The sequence below is a fragment of the Magnolia sinica genome, chromosome 5, assembly GCF_029962835.1.
Source record: "Magnolia sinica isolate HGM2019 chromosome 5, MsV1, whole genome shotgun sequence".
Classification (NCBI taxonomy): Eukaryota; Viridiplantae; Streptophyta; class Magnoliopsida; order Magnoliales; family Magnoliaceae; genus Magnolia; species Magnolia sinica.
In genome coordinates, this window is record NC_080577.1 from 111814015 (window position 1) to 111835869 (window position 21855).

At 41.9% G+C, this 21855-nt stretch overlaps 1 protein-coding gene across 1 annotated transcript; it reads right to left on the reverse strand.

The window, feature by feature from the left end:
* Nucleotides 1–972: 972 nt before the first annotated feature.
* On the reverse strand, nucleotides 973–20418 carry LOC131246726 (probable metal-nicotianamine transporter YSL6). Its single transcript, XM_058247097.1, has 7 exons — nucleotides 20006–20418; nucleotides 16653–16825; nucleotides 9250–9347; nucleotides 8062–8199; nucleotides 6049–6238; nucleotides 3919–4054; nucleotides 973–2016 (listed from the first exon to the last, which is right to left on the reverse strand). The coding sequence occupies exons 1-7, from the start codon at nucleotides 20367–20369 to the stop codon at nucleotides 1082–1084; spliced, it is 2034 nt and encodes a 677-aa protein (XP_058103080.1). The 5' UTR covers nucleotides 20370–20418; the 3' UTR covers nucleotides 973–1081.
* Nucleotides 20419–21855: the final 1437 nt, after the last annotated feature.

Consider the following 21855-nt stretch of genomic DNA (forward strand, 5'->3'; position numbering starts at 1 on the left):
CATACATTATGGTGGGCCCACAGATTTTATAGCACCGATGTTAGTACTGGAGGGGTCGCTACCGAATCCAAATCCATTGCAGTACCTTAGCCATGAGGGGTGACACGTGGTTCTCTCTCTCTCTCTCTCTTCTCTCTCTCTCTCTCTCTCAATCAATCAATCAAAACCATTGGGCCCCCCTTTAGACGGTCCAAATCCTGAAAATCAGATTGATTGGATGGTCCAAACCTCTTGTTAATGATCATTTGTTGCCGAATTTGAGCCATTGCCTATTTTTCATTCACTCATTGATGGCCACCAGTTGGACCGTCAAGATCTAGTTTTTGTGCTATGCTCCATGTAGAGCTGGACTGGGTTCACGTATCATACGCCCGGCCCGTTCACAGCCCTGCTTTTTACCAGGAAGGAAGTCAAGGAGTTGTTTGATACTCTGGCAGAGTATGATGGTTCATACGCATGCATACGTGGCGTGGCATACATGTAACTCGAATTGAGTGGGACCCACTTTAATAGGTCACACCCAAACTCAAGATTGATTTTACAACCCTAACTCTGATAGTGACTGTTGATCATATATCTGAATGGTCCATTGAAAATCAATGTTCTATCCATCAGTCGCCTCAAAATCCCACCTGGGCCCAACCCATGGACTACGCATGTCTCTGAGAATCCTCAATAGGAAAATCCTAACCCTTCCAATTGCAACCTAGAAGAAATAGACAAGAAATCAAGCATCAGCACCCCGTTCAGCTGAAAATGGTCCTGAGAATGGTAGCCAGGATTTTCTAATCTTGGGAGAGGTTTGGTGCATTGCCCATCCATGGTGGTACAGAACAGACCAATGGTTTAGATTACCCAACCATGGCCCCACTTTCCACCACCATCGACTATGCCGACAACAACCACAGCGGCAGCAACAGCAGCAGTGGCGGCAACAACAGCAGCAGCGGCAACAACAACCACAACGTAACATTGGAGTGAAAAGCTATTCCTAGAAAAGGAAGAAAGTAACCCAACAGTAGCATAAATATTTACAGAGTTTCCAATTTGGAACACCATCAACAGGCTGAATTCTCCAATTCTAGCTGGTAACTGATGGCCCAAAGTACATACAAATGGGAGGATTGATCTTGAAAATTGATAGAATTGCCGATGGAATCGTCCAAATCCCATCTCCACATATCAATCCAGACGCAACTGCTCCTGCGTAATCCTCTGCCTCCTTTCGATTCATCCGTTCCCAGACGAACAAAATCACAGTTCCGACGAACATGTCGATCGCGAAATATGCTCCAATGTAGAACGGGACTGCCATCGCCATCGGTATGGGAATGAAACTAGAAGTCTTCTTCGGAGTCACATCCCTTAGAAGGTTCACAACCAAAGCCAACACGAAAAACGCAATGCAGATCTCCAAGCAATGCTTTGGCAATGAGGAGAAGCCCTCCACTCCGAGAATGGCCATCTCTCTGTATATAACTGCATAGGGAGCTTTGTAAGGCCCGTCGGGGGACCCCACATCAAAAGCCGTCCAATACAACCAGAAGGTTAGTGGGGCAATCACACAGCCCATCGCTGTCCCCACCAACTGGCTTATGAACATGGACATTGCTGACGAAAGAGTGAGATAACCTGTCTTGAAATCTTGCATGAGATCAGCCGCTGTGGATACGATCGACATCATCACCCCACAAGCTGCTAAGCCAGCTATGACACCTCCATTGGCACCAACCAATGAGGCGAAGATGAAAAGCCCAACCTTCCCGTAAGTGCTGGAAAGGCTCCAGTCGGTGAGCCCAGTTCCATATGAGTTGCAGAATGCGAGTGCAGGTGCAATGATGTATGAGATGAGAACCAGATACCATTTGAGCTGCGGGAAAATGATGGGTATTGTTGCTGTGGATATAGCAGCCAGGCCTACGTAGCTGGAAGCTGCAAACCAGGAAGGAATACTGTCTTTCAAGAATATCTCATCCCGTCGCCTTGCATCCATCGGTACCTTTGAACTCTCACTATCTGTCAAAACAGGTATTAGAACAATCAATAAAAAGTTGCATATTTACATTGTACTGAATCACAACATTCAAGATTCCCCAAAACAGGGTTCCATCGTGTAGATGCCGTAGCCTGAAAATGAGGACGGTTCGCTCATTGGATGGGCCACACCTGTATGTTGAATGTGGACCACTGTTCAATTTATTTTAACCATCCATTTCTTTTGTGCATGTGGTTCAACTGAAAAGTGGACCAGTCTGACTTTACAAACAGGCAATGTCTACATTGGAGCTGCCTGATGAGCATCTTGGGCTTCACACATTCGTGCTATGTTAGAACATTTGAGCTCTGAGTCCCTTGCAATGAGAGTCTGGGACCCATTAAGGAGTGATTCTATATACAAGTTCAAGATGTAGGATGTCAAGGATAAAACAAGCAGCAATTGCCATGCGTGAAGGTAATATAACATAGAAATGGCAAATATGTAGTGGTCAGCAATGTTGTCAAAGTCGCTATTACATTGCAAATCGTAATAGGATTGAACGGTATCGATGGCAAATCATATCATGTTCGAAAAAATGGCATTGGAATTTGGGTTTAGGAATATCAAAATCCTTCCCTCCCTCTAATGAAAAAAAAAAAAAAAGATTTGGCCCCATTCGTGTACGATTACCCCTCCCTCCTTCCCTCCCATGATAAAAAATGATTTGGCCCCAGTCATGCTGTCTATTATTATTGTATGATTCAATACAATTCATAAAATATTCGTTCAATTATTGTGAATTTGCGATTTGGGCTGCGATTTGTTGTTTGTACATGATACGAATCGAATGGTATGATTGGAATCATACATTATATGATTTTGACAACAGTGATCGTCAGTGCCTATTCTGATAGATATTTTAGCTGCAAAAGCTAACCTGCTTATGCATGCATGCATGTGTACGCGAACAGATGTCAGAGAGTGCAATTTCCTCTTCTTTTTTTTCTTTTTTCTTTTTTTTTGGGTAACCTCCAAAGGGTCTGTAAGGAGGTAGACAAGCAGGCCTGAAGCCTGGTCATTCCCCCAACGGGATGGTTCAACAGCTTGATTAATGAGCCCAAGATGTCAGAGAGTGCAAATTTTAGATCAATATGGCTGTAGATGCAAAAACACAGGCACAGGCTTGCATAAGCTTCTCCAAGTTGTCAGAGGATCTGACCATGATGATTGATGGTGGTGCCTGTTCTTTCTACTTTAAGCAAAGAGCCTTGCTAAGCACACGCATGTGCAATAAAGCCCATGTACACACTACACATGCCAGCATGGCACATAGGTGTGAGATCCAATCCATCAAATCAGGTACATTCACACTGTACATGTTTTCCCAAAAAGTAAATCTGGTCCATTCAGCATGTGCACCCCAATATTGGAAACGAGTGGATGGGGCAGAACTTCAGCACAGTTTTTCAAAGCTGTACAATTTTTATTTGCAAACTGTGGCCCACCTGACTAGTGGATAAACCTGATTCTTGGGCTAGGGCATCAATATAGTGGTGCTGTTCTGATGGGTGGATTGGATCTCGGATCTATCGTTCCATGCTGGCAGATGTGTGGCATGTACACGAGCTTTTATTGCAAAAAACAGCACAAAGTAGAGATGCAATAGTACAACTTCCTCCTATTGTCTTGCCCTAAGTAGAAAGACAGGTGCCACTATCAATCAAGGTAGGTGAAAATTGTGTCTACATGAAAGTAAAGCAGCAGAAAGCTGCAATTTTGAGAAAACTTGAATACGAGGGTCACGATTGTAGCAGTAAAAATATCCAAAGATAATTCAGCATGAGATTCAGGGAAAAAGAAACGGGAAAAAAAAAAAAAGCGAGAGAGAGAGAGAGAGAGAGAGAGAGAGAGAGAGAGAGAGAGAGAGAAACACTCCTGACCTTGAGATTCATTGAAAAGAGGAAGGTTACTGTTCTGAATTGTGCGTTTCTTGCAGATTTCCTTGATGCTTATTACTATTATTTTGATCAAATTATAGAGGCCATCACCAAGGATAAGAGCGATTGCAACAAAAACCTGCAGATACATTGATGAACAAAAGCGTCCATCATTAAAAAAAAAAAAAAAAATGAATTTTTGAAAAGCAATGCCTTTGCATAATACTAATAAACCCAACGTATCAGCTGGAAAGAGTAATACTGAGACTACTCCACGAATTAAATGATACTGCAAGTTAATATTGAGATTAGAGCTCTGTTAAGCCCACATGAATGCAATAAAGCTCATGTACATGCCATACATGTGCCAGCATGGCATGATAGGTTTGAGATCCAATCCATCCATCAAAATGGCACCACTATATTGGGCCACAGTTTGCAAAGCAAATGGATGGCTTTGAAAAACTTGGCTGAAGTTTTCTAGCACATCCCCTGGTTTCCAGTATTGGGGCCCACATGCTGATTGGACAATATTTTATTTTCAAAAACAAAAAAAAAACAACACAAAACAAAACAAGTACAAGGTTGGACCAACCTGATGGATGGATTAGACGTCGCCCTTCCTTGGCATGCTGGCACATGTGAGGCATGTACACAAGCTTTATTGCACAGGCATGTGCACTTAGCAAAGCTCTTGAGGCTATTTTGCTTATGAGAAAAAGAAAAAGATAGAGCCCTGGGTTACAAAGCCAGACTCGAAAAAGAAAACAGCTTGTGTTAGAGCTCTAGGCCTTTCTAACTTTAAAAGACAAAGTAGATACAAGACTCAGGGCTCACTAGTCACTGCAATATATGCTTGCCAATGGTGGCAAATCATTAACTTCATGAGTTGCATACTTTTGATGTTAATCTAGATTGTCCAAATCTTGGACTCCATTCTAGATTGAACACAGGGCAAAAAGATATGGGTGTTCGCCAAATGTATGAATAAACAGAGAGTGATCGGTGGTCCAAATGGTGTCCAGGATTTATAGACCAAAACAAAAAAAGAACAAAAAAGGTGCCCACGATTTAGACAATCTGGATTAACTTCATGAGTTGCATACTTTTGATGTTAATCTAGATTGTCCAAATCTTGGACTCCATTCTAGATTGAACACAGGCCAAAAAGATATGGGTGTTCGCCAAATGTATGAATAAACAGAGAGTGATCGGTGGTCCAAATGGTGTCCAGGATTTATAGACCAAAACAAAAAAAAAAACAAAAAAGGCGCCCACGATTTAGACAATCTGGATTAACTTATAAACATGCCACACCTATGGCAGATGAATTGTAAACATCTAACAAATGGTGGCAAGTGCACACAATATAACTCCAAATGCACTACACGAGGTTCATCTATCGTAAATAGTTGAGAAATTGAAGGGTGAGATAATATGATTAAAAGATCAAGAGGAATCACCATATTACCTTTCAGTATCAGCATCGTTAGTATAGGAGTCTAGAATCAATCCATAAAATTCTAAAGGCTAGAGGTCAAAATAAGTTTCATGTTTTGGGCTATTTGATTGGAAAGAAACAACCACTGTTTTTTGTAGTTTAAAGGCTTCAGTTATTGGGATTTCTAGCAGGGTGGCTTTGTATATCAGGGAGTGGGCTCCCTGAGGAACTTTGTCGTTGTGGTTTGTTTCCTTTGTTTGGTTTTGTTTGTCTTGTTTACTTTGTTTCCTGTCTTTGGCCTTTGGCTTTAATAAATTTTCATCTTTCTGTAAAAAAAAAATCACATTTGGTGTTCAGTTCTTTCATGTAAAATCTCCATCTTCAAGGAGAGAGAAAAAAAACATTAATGTTATCATGGGGTGATATATACGAGGTTATTCAACTAATGTGGATGCTCAAGAAAGGGATAGTTCAGGCAATGACAAAGACTGTTATGGTAGAAACTACAGCCAACCAAAATTCATATAAATACCCAAGAAAACTTAAATATTTGCATCCACTGGCTTTCTCTAATAATCTCAAACTTCTCAATTTTTATTGGGTTCGTTTAGAAGTGGCTAAAAATCCACAACCAATGTTAGAATAAGTGACCCCGGCAGTTCTCTTCAAGATGAAAAATGATTTTACTATACCTTGTATCCGTAGAGACCTTTGAAGTCACTGCTGCCAAGGTCATCCGGGTACCAATCACCAGCACGTTTACTGATGAACGGCCAAAGAAAACCCCATGATATAATTGCCCCGAGAAGAACAGAGCAGTTGACAATGTGTGGGCAGATAAGACCACATCCAATGTACGTTGGACTAAAATCAAAATAAAAGCTGTGGAGGCAAAAAAAAAAAATGATGTAAGATGGATATGATAAACCAATTTAATTTCTTCCCAGGCTACTAAGTTTTTATTGTCTTGGGTCTATACGAGAAATTCTGTTGGAAGCATCTTCCCCTAGAATAAAGAGATCAAAAGACTTTAGCTTGGCTATATAAAAAATAATACATTGCTGGGGTGTAAATAAAATAATATAGGAGAGAAATTATGGGGCCCTGCACATAAGTCAATGTACAAATCTCATGTGCATGATTCTGTACATGTGGCACACATGGTCTGATCATCCAAAATGTTCTTCTAATGGGAATCATCGGGTCCTCTGTGAATAGCATACTCCCTCATGGGAAACACTGTGAACAGCATGCTGCGTGGAAAACCCTCCCTCTCTTGAGCAACCTGTTTGCTTCTTGATAATCAAAAGGGGGTCATTAGGCCCGCTGCGAATAGCATACTGCCTCGTGATTTTTAGGAGGGGCTAGGCAAAGTAAAACTTGCACTTTGGGAGAAGCTTTCTGATGCCAATAATTCAAGCATTGCTGAATAGAAAGAAATTTGAAAATTCTGCTACTAAAAATATTGCCAAAAAAGCACCACATGTAGACAGCCAACGTACTATGAAAGAAAATGGCTACTGAGGGCCAAAATTTTGTGAAGGGATGCTAGTTCTTGCAAAAAGCTGGGTTTGGATTTAAGGTATTAGGTACATAAAGTTATTTGGAAATGCATTTTCCCTGTGGTTTAGTCTGAGCCTCCAGTTAGGACCTTTAAACTTAACCCAGAGGCAATACTGGCCTGGCGGGCAAACAAGGAATTGTGCTTAATTGGCATGGTCCATTTGTAATTGCCTTTTCTTGTTGTTATGAGACTTGTCCCAAGGCTTTAGCTAAAATACAAGCTTGCGTGGATGTTATTCGATGTCGCATTGGTCTCAATATTTATCAGATTATTGTGGAAAGCAATTCTAAAATCTTGGTTGGAATGATCAACAGAAAGTCCCTAAAGGTGTGTGTGGCACTGGTGGATTGAGCTTGAAGAACATCTGCTTGGGTTCAAATATTTCTTTTGTTCACATGTTCAAGGGGATAAGGGAGCCGATGCTCTTGCAAACTTGGGGTGTGATACTTCGTCTAACTCTTTTTATCACCATGATTCTCTGCTGTCTCCAATTATTAAGTCAAAGTTTTATCTTGCCTCTATTGGTCTATTTGCCGATCGACGCTGATGCTGTTAGCCAAGCTTGGTTTGGTCTGTATTTGATGTATTTTAAATTTAGTAAGGCCTTAAAGTCCCAACTATCTAGGTGTGGTTTTTGGATTTATCTTTTAATAAGTTTCTGGTGGCACCTTCCAGCATCATCATCATCTAAGTCTTCCCCCAACTAATTAGGGTTGGCTACACGGATCCCTTGTCCACCGTTCCACTTTATAAAGGACCATGTCCTCAGTCAAATCAAAGGTCCTCAAATCTTTTCTTACTACTCTTTTAGAACTTTCAACATAACCAACTCACTCCGAAGTGGTGCAGTTGTTGGTGGTACCAATATATATATATATATATATATATATATATATATATATATATATATATATATATATATATAACTGCATGTAAGGAATCCCGGACATCAGCAAGATGCACAGAACCCAATAATTCCTCTTTCTGAGAACATGACCTGAAATTCGCCCCACTTCGGACCATTGATATGAAGAAATTAGAGAGGAAAGGATAAGTGAATGCAGAATTGAAAGGAACCCAGACAGAAAGGGTTTAGATGAAAGATGGCTGACAGAGAAAATCAAAGGCTGTAGAAACTTACGTATTCTTGAAGGCTAACAGACCTAGGGTGGGGAAATTATCAAAGCCACATGAATCTCCGACACCACTGAAAAACCACTTAAAGCAGCTCCAAAAGAAGCTTATGCTTAGATATTTCCCAAGACTGCGTACTTGTTTTCTGCAATAAAATTATCAGTGTGAAGGCGATATCAGATTAGAACAAATTTAGTTGGCAGACAAGATGCTAAAGAAATAAAGATATAATTTACTTCAAAAATGAACTCGTGTTCTGACAGAATAATCAACAAGAATTTACTATATAATCTTCCTAAAACATGAACTCCTGTTCTGACAGAATAATCAATAACAATTTACGGTAGCAAAATTTCGATGTCCAGAGACTAGAATTTGAATGGCAACATTAACCAAATGACCATTTGGACCCCATATTATTGCAGCTAACATAAGTTCAAGATAGTCTTTCAGTTTCGACAATGAATCTTTCACTTCAACGTCATGACATGAAGATATTAATATTTCTCCATCTTTCTTCAAATAAGATTTGCTAATCACCCCCAGCCCACCCGCATGGCATGTCTGGTGAACATCCAGCCGTACATTAGGTGGCCCCCTCCATATTGATGCCTGGCTGAAAAATCAGGCTTGTCCACCCATCAGGCAGGTCACAATGTATGCAACAAATGGACAGCTGAAAAAAATCCTTTAAAACATCGTTTTATTTTTTTTACAGTGTCCCACCACATGAATGGACGAGCCTGATATTTGGGGCATGGTATCACTACAGTGGGATCAGAGGGAAGCTCAGATCTCATTTACACGTGCCAACTAGTAGATATGTCCCATTGAGACTTAACAAACCTCTTCTAATACTGTAGTCACTAGGGGTGTCAATGGGCCGGGCTTGAGCCTGAAAAATCAGAATTTTGAATAGGGCCAGCTCGACGGCCGGCCCAAAACAGTTCACAATCCAGGCCAAGACCTACCCCACGCCCAGCCCGTTGACAGCCCTAGTAGTCACAAATTCCCAAACGTTGCAAGCCAGCACAAATTATTTTAACTTGTTTGCTGATCACATAATCAAGAAGCTTCCTGGAAATACACCATTCAAAAAAAAAAGGAAAAAGAAAACCGAGAAGCTTCCTGGAAATACCATATCTGTCAAGAGATTCAAGACCAAGTAACTTCAGACCTAAGTTCTACAGCTCACCCTGCAAGTTCAGCTCCTGTATTTGTATGGAAGCTATTAATCAACATGGCTGTGGCAGTCCCACTGGGGTATGTAAGCTTGTAATCCAAGACCATTACCTGTGTAACCAATACAGAAACAAACAAAGAGGAGAACATGATCAACAGAAGTCCTTGATAATGGTGAACTAAACAAAACCAACCTATCTTGAATTAGAATCTCCAATTGTCAACCCAATGCCAACATCCATAGAATTTCCAGATTCTACAATAGTTCTGTTCTTTGTAATGTCTTCGTAACTCACTATCTGATATTTGTGGAAATAATGCAAAAACTGTTCCCACAACTGATCAAACTGATATTTCTGAGACCAATATTACTAACCCACAAGGACTAACAATCTTATCGCATACCCTTGTTGCACTTAAGCTCCCATGTCGAACATTGCAGACAAGTGAAAAAGATTCCAGACAGCCTAGTCCGCCCTATATAGGCCGTGATGCAAAATTCATGCTGATCAAATGATCCTAACCACTCAACTCAAATAGGGCCTAGAAAATGGGCCACTGTTGTTGTTGTTTTTTTTTAATCCCCCCCAAAGAAAAAAAAAATCGAGTACTTGGACCAATTGGCCTGATCTTAGTGCAATAACCTATATATGGTGGGGCCAACTTCCTTAACTATCAAGAGAAAATGACGAAGATGACGACGGAAACGTAGATGAAGATGTCAACGACGACGAAGACGGCATCGTTAACGACGACTATCAAGGAAATCGCAGAAGGTTCCAGGAATATAGACGAAAGCACTAGGAAATCCGACGAAGCTCCAATCGAGTCCGATGGGGATATCGGAAAAGGAGAATGGAAAGAAGCTGTGTGGCAAAAAAGGAATAGATAAATCTAGGAAAGAAAAGAGAAAAGGCTCACTAATTACCCTACTCTATTCATGAGAGGTTATCCGAAAGTATGGCTCCCTATCAATCTCTCCCGCGTTTTTGGTAGAGCGGGAGCGGTAATGGATGTTGTTATGCTGAGGGATAAATCTACCAGCTAGTACAGATGCTTCGCCCTCATCAGGATGAGCTCAGAGGCAGAACTCTCCAGAGTAGTGCTTATGCTCCATGGCGAGAGTTTCAGTGGGAACCCTCTTCTGGTTCAAAGAGCGCGTTTTGGCCCAAAACGGCAAACCAGGAAACATGCTCCCTCAGCCCCAGCAGAACCCAAAATGGTGCAGAGAAACACACCTCATGCTAGTCCGGCCCATACGAATTCTCTCTCCTTCAAGGAAATCCTCCTCAATACAGAAGGGTCGCCAATGTCAACGGAGTCTCTCAATCCCACCCAACCCACCAGATCCGCCCTTCGAAATTCAAACCTAGACAAAGGCAAGATTTCGGAGGAGACAGATTCTGCCCAAGTGTTGCAGATTTGTCAAGATCGTTTGGACAGATCGAAGAAGGATTTGCAAGATTTGGTTGTAATATCAACTAGGGGGCATCCATCTCTCAAGTCAGAAGCTGGATCGATAGTTGCACTAGAATTAGGCCAGAGCTTTGCTCTATTAAACCCATCGGTTACAACGAGCTATGGTTGAAGGTCTCCCCAGGTCTAAATACAGATACATTGCTAATGGCAGGAGCTCTCCACACAAATGGCCCAGTGGCTAGACTCCAATCATGGGAAGACTTTTCCATCTTTGGCAAGGAAAACATCTGGATTCTCATCTGGTGGGTTCCCCTGGAACTTTGGTTCGATGATTTCTTCGTATCGGCTGCCTCCTTACTCGGATCTTTCATCGAAATAGACCCAATGACCAAGAATGGCGAAGATATAGCTGTTGTCAGGGTTCGAGTTCGCAGAAACAAGGGAGAACTGCTTCCGAATCACATCCAGATCTTGACTGAACGTAAAACGATAAAGCTCCCGATTTAGAGGGAAGAGAGGGACGTCTCAGCTCTAAGGGGGGGTGACCTTTGGAGATCTAAGGAAGCTTCCCCACCATTCATGGCGTCGGCGGCGGTCTAGGGACATGACGGAGCATGATTTCCATGCTCCCGGGATCACTGAACCCATCTCCCCTCTCTCCAGCTGTTGCTTCTGACGTCCCTGTCAGAATCCAGTCCCGTTGTGGGACGCGCGTCGACAAAGCAATGGCGCCTGCTGCTCATCCCACCCTTGATCTTCCACATGGCCAGATCGCAACCGCCTCGAGCACCGATCTCGATGCCACAAATCCACGTCGCCTCATCTTTCCTGAATGCGCGGCAGAGACAGCGACACATCACTTGCTCACTCTCGTGACTAGCCCTGATGGTGGTCATTTGCAGAGCGCACGTGGAAGCTTTCAATTCGTCTCGGGTGTAGATTGTGAGAGACCCAATTTCGAACCCGAACCCGATCGGCTCATCTGCCATTTGGGGCGGTTCGGGTCCTGTGAGGCAAGTCTTTTTAACTCGGCATCAAATCTTCCTACGCCTATTAACCTTAACAACCCCGTCCATCCAAACCCGAGTCCCTCCCGCTGCCTGATTCCTTTCCCCAGTAACTCCATATCGAAGCACTCCCCTTCGACTCAAGCGCTCCAGCTGAAGATGCCGTCCCCTCTCAGGACAGTCCGAGCTGGCGATCAAGATCTCCAGCCGGTCCCTCCTATCGATCTTGGGTTTCTGAAGGCGAGGCCAACTTCGATAATTTCTCCACGCAATTGGAGAACCCATCCTTGCCTACCTCCATTCATCCCTCCAATCTCTCTGTTTCCTTTGATTGGACTCACCACGGTGCCTCCTCACGCTTTTCCAGGTGGTTAATGGAGTTGAGATTATAGAAGCTGAGCCCCTCCAGTGCTGTGTAGGCTTAGACCAGGCCACTGTCAAAGGTTATGACTAGAAGACCACAGATGCAGACCAGAGAGAGAAGATGGCTGACGTCATTCAAAAGAAAAAATGGATCAGGGATGTCATTGGCCACGTAGAGAGATCCTTATATCTCTCCTTCGGGGATTGCCCTAAGGATTATATCGCCCTATTTCAATGTATTGAGTCGCGTGGGAGGCCTCTCTCAGCATTGCCTTCTCCCTGACAATGTCTCTCCAAGTCCTGTAGCAACAGAAATTTGCAACATCTCAAATCGCATCTCGACGAGTCATACATGATCAACCTCTCCATTGCAAATCAGGGTATTCGGGGTAGCTCAGTTGCCAAATGAAGATCATTTCCTGGAATGTGAGGAGAGTGGGGTCCAAGCAGAAAAGATGTCTCATCAAAGACCTCTGTAGCAGACACAGTCCAGAAGTTATTTGTTTTCAGGAAACCAAAGTTCATCAGTTCAATGATAGGTTGATGGGTACTCTGTGGAAGGCCAGTGACGCTAAATGAAAGGTGCTCAACTCTATCGGCAGTTCAGGAGGTATCCTCCTTGCTTGGAGATCGTCTCAGTGGTCTTTGCAGAGCAGCTGGGTAGGGTCTTTTGCTATCTCAGTTATCTTGCAAGAGATATCTTCAGGCATCCAGATTCTCATTGCCTCCATATACGGCCCTTCCCTAGATGCTAGCAGAAAAGTCTTCTGGGAGGAACCGAGCCTCATCCGTCAGAGTTTTGATGGCCCTTCTTGTATCGTGGGTGACTTCAATGTCATCATATATGTGGAAGAGAAATCTCACAGGAAGAAAAGCTCCCTCGCAATGGCCTCCTTCTCGCAATAGATCGAAGATCAGGAGCTAGTGGACCTTCCCTAGATAGGCTCCAGATTTACCTGGTCCAATGGTAGAGCTATCGCTAGTCTCTCTCGTTTGGACAGATTTCGTGTCTCTAACGACTGGCTGGAGCTTTTTCCTTCGGTCTTTCAGTCTGTTCTCCCCAGAGTAACATCTGATCACTCTCCCATCCTTCTTTCGAATGAGGAACAGAATTGGGGGCCAAAACCTTTCAGGTTTGACTCCTCATGGCTTAGAATAGAAGGCTTTCACCAGATGATTGCTAACTGGTGGGCTTTTCAAGTTGTGCGTTTTTCAGGGTTTAGTTTATTCTCCAAACTTAAACAACTGAAGGGGCTCTTAAAGCAGTGGAAGCAGAAGGAATTCCGCGATAGAGAACTGGAAACGGACTTGTTTTTATCAGAGCTGCATAGGATTGATTTGGAAGCCGAATCTTCCCCCATGTCCCCCGCTACGATGGCCAAAAGAAGTCAATTGATTCAATCCCTTTCTTGGAGGGCTCTCGAAAAGGAAACCTCTTGGAAGCAGAAATCCAGAGCGAAGTCGATTAAGGAGGGAGATAAAAACACTAGCTATTACCACATATTAGCCAATGTGCATGCCAGTTCCAATAAAATTGGCAGCATAGTCGTGAATGGCATCAGGATTGAAGATAAAGACTCTATTGCCAATGAGGCGATATCGCACTTCAGTTCTCTCCTCAAAGGCGATATTGCATCCCCAATTGGATTAGCTCCATATGTTCGCCTGAGGAAGCCTCTCAGCTTGAAGCCCTATTCTCCGTGGAAGAGGTGAAGCTGGCTATTGATGCCTTAGGCAGTGACAAGGCGCCGGGTCCTAATGGTTTTCCAATCATGTTCTTCCAAAGTTTCTGGGAGGTGATGCAATTAGATGTTATGGCCTTCTTCAAGGAATTTCATGACAGAGGCAGATTGTCTAAGGGTTTAGGGGCTTCCTTTATAGCCCTCATTCCCAAAATGTCGGGGGCTACCTCGTTCCAAGACTTCAGACCAATCAGTTTGGTTGGAGGGCCCTATAAAATTCTGGCCAAAGTCCTCGCGTCCCGTCTCAAGAAAGTTATTAGTAAGGTTATTTTAGGAAACCAAAGTGCTTTTATATCAGGGAGGCAAATTATTGATTGCGCTCTTATAGCCAATGAATGCCTGGATTCTAGCCACAGGTCTAGGGTGAAGAGTCTAGTCTACAAATTAGACATTGAGAAAGCCTACGACCACGTGGACTGGAATTTCCTGGCTTACATGATGAAGTAGATGAGTTTTGGGGAAAAATGGTGTGCGTAGATAGGCGAATGTATCGGCTTGGCTCACTTTTCGATCCTTCTCACGGGTCCCCTAAAGGATTCTTTAAGAGCACAAGAGGTCTTCGGCAAGGCAATCCCCTATCTCCGTTTCTCTTTCTCATTATGGTTGAGGCCCTTTCTAGGCTTCTGCTCAAAGGGCTTTCTATCAGCATCATAGGCGGCATTAAAATTAAAGGGATGAGAAATCCCTTATCGCATATTCAGTTTGCGGATGACACGCTGATTTTTTCAAAAGCTAATCCAGGGTTGATGGACAACCTTTGCACTACGATTCGTTGTTTCGAGGTTGTGTCAAGCCTGAGAGTTAACCTAGCCAAATCCAAGATGTTTGGTGTCAACATGGAGCCCGAGGAGCTAAAGTCCTTTGCAAAAGCCTTCCAATGCTCGTCGGCTTCCCTCCCATCGACCTTTGTTGGGCTCCCTCTATGCATTGGCAGCCCCCCAAAGCATCTTTGGGTAAAGGTTATCTCTAGAGTTTAGAAATATATGGCTAGATGGAAATGTCGTTACTTGTTGCTGGGAGGTCGTCTTACTCTAGTCAAGGTTGCCCTCTCTAATTTGCTGCTCTATTTTATGTCCCTCTTCAAATGCCCGAGCCAGATTATGTCTATTCTCGATAACTTAAGGCGTGACTTTTTATGGCACGGTAGGGAAGATAAGAAGTTCCATCTTCTCAACTGGAAAGGTGTGTATTCATACTAGAGAAGGCGGTGTAGGAGTTAAAGACTTGAAGACCATGAATTGGGCTCTCCTTAGGAAGTGGATTTGGAGATTAGGGACAGAAAATGGGTCACTTTGGAATTCTGTTATTAAAAGTAAATATGGTAAATCAGGGGGTGGTTGGTGGACCAAAGAGTCTTCAGCCTATAAGGCGTCGGCTATCTGGAAGGGTATTTTAAAGCATAAAAAAGAAGTTCTCAAAGGTGTTGCTTTCGACCTTGGTAAGGGCTCCAATATTCGGTTTTGGGTTGATACTTGGGTGGGCAACTCTCCCCTGAAAGACAGATTCCCAAACATATATCTCCTAGCCCCTTCCAAGGACATCTTTGTAGCTGATTGTTATGATCTCATTGGGGACAAATTTGTGTGGAATCTGCCTTGCAGAAGAAATCTTCAAGATTGGGAAATCAGTGAATACGTGGATATCATGGATTGTATCTCCACAGCCTCCCCAAACCAATCTTCAGTAGACTCCTTAATATGGAAGCCGGATAAAGACAGCTCTTCTCCGTCAAATCCTTGTACAAAATGCTCCTTAACCACCTGGTGGACCCTGATTCTCAGCAGCCCTGCTTTATCTGGAAATACTCGACCCCGCCAAAGTTTCTGGTTTTCGGTTGGTTAGTGAGCAAGAAGAAAATCCTCACAGTTGAGAACCTGTGTAAAAGAGGTATGGCCATTGTTAATACATGCCTTTGCTGCATGCGCAATGAAGAGTCAGTTGATTATCTCCTTCTTCAATGTCCTTTCTCTTCTCCAATATGGGCTGAGTTCTGCTCGAGGTTCAACATCAGCTGGTGTGCCCCTAGAGTGGCAGATCATTTTCTTCAAGCTTGGCACGGGGTCAATATAGGCAAGTTCAAAACCAAATTATGGAGGATGGGGATTCTAGCGGTCTGGTGGTAAGTCTGGGAGGAAAGAAATGGGAGGTGCTTCTCGGATGTCTCTAATTCTGGTCATGTTGTTATTTCTAGAGCTAAACGTCTCTTGATCGAATGGGCGTCCCAAGTTGATATGTTTAAGGGCTATAATCTCTGTTTTATTGGTCTTTAAGGAGTTTTTGCCCTCTCAACAGTATCTCTCCCTTTTGTAATCTTTTCCTTTTTAATATATCATTATCTTTCAAAAAAAATAAATGTTAACAGTTGCCGAATAATAGGCAATCTCCATCTACCATGCTTTTTCGTGAGGAAATTCATGTAGTGCATTGGAAGTAGTATAAAACATCAAGGATGTACAAAATCTGAAGATAAGAGGGGCAGCCACTATCACAGAAATCTCTCGGCTCAGCTAAATTTTTTTCATCTCAACGACTCAAACCAAGGTATCCGCTCATCATGATAATAAAAGTATGCCATACATTTACAACCAAAGTCAATCTCCCATGCCTGAACAAATGTGTAATAACTACAGAAACATGCAAAGGAAGACTACAATATCAGAAATAACCATCCTTTTATTCCTGATCTTGCAAAATTACAGGGGTATTATTATTATCCTTGATGCTGTACTAAATCATTCAATGCATTTGGATTTTGGAAGCAAATGAGTTCCTAAAACAAAGGTTCCTTTTCATCCTTCATTGAGAAACTTACATAGACTAATAGATCAGGGAAAACAGCTAAAACCTAATTATTATAGTTTGATTATCATTTCAAGAATGGATACCTTGCGAAGCGGAACGAGGCTGAACAGCCCGAGAAAACTGACAACAAACATGAAACCAATCATCCACCCCAAGGAAGGATTTTTAACGTCTTCTGCCCTATTACCCGGATAATCAACTCCAATAAGTTTGTATGTCCTTTCATCCATTGCAGCCATATATGATCCAAATCCCCCTGTCAAACAGATCATTTCAGCTTCAATTTCAAAACTGAAGGAAATGGATTTGAATTGTTACAAAAAACTCTCATCCATGAATGGGATTAATTTCAAAAATGACTTGCAGCATCATTTTCACAAGATTTCCAATAAAAATCATCAGTATGTTTGCAAGTCCATAACATTATGAGAAGGTTCACCAATAGTGGTGTCTAGCAATAGGATCCAACAACATAACACTTCCCATGATTAAAATGCAAATATATTGTAAAGGTAACAGTTTGTGCAAAAACAATAAATAAATAAAAACTCATCATCATCATCATCATTTAAGCCTTATCCCAACTAATTGGGGTCGGCTACATAAATCTTGTTCTGCCATATCACGCTATCAAGGGCCACAACTTCAGTTCGACAATAGGCCATTAAGTCTTTTCTTGCTACCTCCACCCACGTCCTTTTGGGCCTTCCCCTTGCCCTTTTAGAGCCTTCAACTTGTACCAACTCACTCCTCCTAACCATGCAGTTCTTGGTCTCCATTGCACATGACTAAACCATCTAAGTCTACTTTCCCCCATCTTATTATCTATTGTTGTATTCCTAAGTTCACTCAAACGCATTCATTTCTATTACTATCCTTGCTTGTCTTGCCACTCATCCATCTCCATATCCTCATTTCAACTCACTCCTATAAACATTTGTTCCTCAACCGCCTCATGTTCTTTTCCATAAAGCATAGCTGGTAGTATAGCTATCAAAATTTCCCTTTCAGTTTAAGTGGTGCAAGACAATCACATAAAACTCGAGAGGCACATCTACTTATTCCACCCAGCTCGAATTTTATGGGCAAAATCCTTCTCAATACAAAAAATAAATACATAAATAAAACAGCCTAAATATGCAAAATCAGCTCTTTTTGTGACTCATTGATCTTAAGGAGTCAGAAGTTATGGTTACTTTGATTAAATATCGGCACAAGTTGCTATTATGGTTCATTTTGAATGGAGAGCTTTTTTTTATGGTTCTTTTATCTTTCAGCCCTCTACTGATAGATGAAGAAACATGCTACAACTGTTCCAAAAGGTTTTCATCAGCTTAGAGAAAAATGAATGCAGAACACTCTATCTGATGGCATTCCTGGAGCAGTGTTTCTTCTAATCTTGTCCTGTTAGATTGCCATTTTAGCATGTACCACAAGAATATCATGCAATTTTGAAATTATTGGATATCATGGTATAGTAGTCTACAGGAAGCACAGGCTAGGGTTCAGCTGGACATACCCAATGATAATTCATGTTAGTCATTTTTTTTAATCAGTTAAGCATGTTAGTCATTGAAAGCATAATGGTGCTTACAAGTTATCCATCAAAACGTAGCGTTCGCAACAAGCTAGTTGCACTCATTTTGTCCTTTGATGAACAATGGGTACTTTTATAGAAGCTACTCCATTTAAAACAGTGCCTACCCCTTTATGTTTTGACAAAATAAAAATAAAAATCCATTAGTTCTTTTTTTCTTTCGGAACTGATCACTTAGTTCTTTGTTGTAAAAAGGAACAATCCTGAACCAAAACAAAAGGAAGAAAATTTCACCAAGATCTCTGAAGCTTCAAACAATCAAGGCACATGTTTGCAAAAGCCAAACATCATCGTGATATGCTACATTACTAAACTATTATCTTATTGCTCGAAGAAACTGTCTAGTTGTAATTGCACGAGCCAGTCCCCAGCCAAGGTTAAGGCTGAGAGTTGATGTCAGATGGGCAACCGGTTGTTGAACTTTTGCCAAGCTACCATGAGATTCCTTCTACAATTAGTGAAATAAGATCCATAAAACGACGACAAATAACCAGGACAATGTTATGATTGATGATGAAACTAACGATTCATGTCAGTAGTAACTACTCATCTTCCTCAAATTCACCTTCCACACTAAACCTGTAAAAATTTAATAAGCACACAGCTTCCTCGGGCTATTTCTTGCCAATAACATCAAATTCAATCAGTCCAACATTCAAAAACACCCAATAAGAAGTCAAATCTTATCAGACTTCAACAGACCAACACAATCAAAGAAAATCATGACTTCTAGAATATATTTAAAAAATAAAAAATAAAAAAACAAAGAAAGAAATCTGTTGAACAACACAAGTACAGAATCAAACAACCTGACATTAAAAAATAAAAATAAAATTTAAAAAATTTAAATAAATAAATAAATAAATAGAACCCAGCAAAAATCCAGTATGCGAATAAAAAAATCAAAGGAAATCATGCTTTTATACACATTTTTAGAAAAGCCAAAAAAAAAAAGAAAAAAGAAAAAGGAGTTTGTTTATCCATCAAGTATATAGTTATGCTGCACGCCACCTTCCTGTAAACCCAAGCATATTACTTTGGTGGAACCCATCATGGGTGCATCATGCTCCTTTCCAAACTGAAAGTCTTATCCATATGATCAGTTTTTTTTTTTCTTTTTTCTTTTTCCAATTCAACATATATTGTCGGTTAACCTGTTCATTCACAAGCAACTGATTGAACGGTCAAGATCATCCACTGAGGAAAAATATCCCTGGTATACCCAGCAATAATTAGGACCACCAGATGAAAGGCCTAGATCCCAAAAAGCCAAGCCCCACTTGTACGGCGTCTGGGCTAAAAAGAGAAAAAAAAATTCCAATCCATCCAATCTAGAGCCACTGCTTTGTACAATCACGGCTACATCTCCTTCTCCCCATCTATTTAACAGGCCAATGTCACATGGCTTGGATCATCCAATTGGGCAGTCCTTCCCAGCATCACCCGGCCATGGTGTGCCCCACCAAACCAACGATCTCAATCACTAAACATAGAGCCATCCACATCCATCTGACCCTTGTATATTTCCTCCATTCGAAAAAAAAAAAAAAACACAACTAAAAAACCACAAAACCCATCTGAAAACCCATCATTCCAATACAAAATCAAAGAAACTAAAAGAAGAGCCCAAAGAATGACAGAATTTATGAAATTGCCATAAAAAATTCAAGTGCTTGTGCACGGTCGAAAGCACAAGATCAAACAAAATGACAATAGAGCTCAAAGCAAAGATAAATTTACAAATTCAACCTAATTCATTGTAAATCCATATCCAATCTCCCAAAACACAAAAACAAGAAGCAAAAAACACCATAAAAAGAGCTGAAATTACGGAATTACCGCTGAAAGCAAGGCCGTAGCATGCAACGACGCATGTCTGTATGACGGTGTTCTCCTGCTTCGTGAACGGGGCCGTGGAGAACCCTAGCTGGGAAAGGAATCCTGTCCAAGAGCGGACGAAGAAGAACCCGAGCAGCCCAGCAGCGACGTTGAGGGACGGGATGACGCCAACCGTCAGATTGAGCTTGTGGGTGATGATGCAGAAGAGGGTCCCAAGGAGAGCGCTCACGATCAATCCACGGATCGTGATCTGATCCTTCCATGGTGGGATGTTCTCCGACAGAACGGAATCGACATCGACGGCTGGGATCTTCGAGAGGAGGGGCTCCGATATTTCTGTAGTGGATGGATTTTTAGTCCCCATCTCTCTCTCTCTCTCTCTCTCTCTCTCTCTGCTTTTGCTTTTAAGCTCAATAACAGGACAGACATGGAAGAGGCGTGGGGACAATGTTCGGTGACCCGCGGGACCACAGCAAAACCCGCGCCAGTCACCATCGGTACCCGTTCCGTCTCGGTCCACATGATGGGAAGTAAAAAAGCACCGAAAGCGATTGGAAAGAGGAGTCGATTCGGTCCGGTCCGGGTAAGACCGTGTTCGGTGAGGCCGTGACCATGGGGCCGACCCTGATATATATGTTGTATATCCACTCCGTCCATCCGTTTTTTAAGCTTATTTTAGGGCATGTACCCAAAAAAATAAGCAGATTCAAATCTTTAGGCGGAGCCTAACTTAAGAAATAGTGGTGATTGAACGCCCACCGTTAAAACCATCATCAGCCCCACTGTAATGTTTATTTGCCATCCAGCCCTTCAATAAGGTTACAAAAAGCTGAATGAAGGAAAAAACACAAAATTCAGCTTAATTCAAAACCTTCGTGCCGTATAGGAAGTTTTCAACGATAAATCACCACTTTTTTTTGGGCCACACCTGAGATCGTACGACTTAATTTTTGAGCTCATGCATTTTAAATGAGCTCAAAAAACGGATGGACGGCGTGGATATGCAATACATATATTAAGGTGGGCCCTACAGTTACGGCCTGACCACACTTCTTGTCACCCTTACCTGACCGAATCCGCAGGGGTTCCCGTTCAGCCCCCGCGTGGACGATAATCCGTCCAGGTCCGGGCAAAGCGTTAATCCGTCCAAAGCAGGCTCTGTGTGGCTCACCGTGATGATGTATGAGTTTTATCCACGCCGGCATTCTTACCAAAAACCAGGCAGATTCAAGCTCAATTGGATCACGGAAGTGGGATTTAACGCCCACCGCAAAAAAACTTTTCGAGAGATGTGGAGTTTTGTATCATATTGATATTTATGTTTTCCTTATTTTACTTCCATTTGCAAATAAACATAGCGTGGCCGGTAGGAAGTGTTTCAACGGTGGGTAGAGCTCGACTCAGCTTGAAATTGAGTTCGAGCGGGTTGAACTAATTTTTGGAGTTCCGAAAAAGTTTCAAACTGAATTCAAGCTTGTTCGATATCAAATCAACTTGGATCTAATCAATTTGGTGACTCGGCTATTTTAAAATTGATGATGCTCACCAAAATTTCGGGTGCATGCATTCTCTATAGGATCGGTTAGTGGCAAGGTAGGTATGAATCCAAAACAAATCATTATAAAAAAAGCAATGCTTTACACAATAAAACTATCTTTATATTTTGATTTTGATGCTGGCTACTAAGCGCTTGTTTGATTTTTCATGTAATATGTAATTACTCGATAAATGGGAAAAAATTGCTTGCCCAAGTAATTACTGCATCGATGCAGATGTGACCACATAACTTTTTAGCACTAGAACTAAGGATGGTTGCCAAATGGATGTAGAGCCTACTGTGATGTACATGG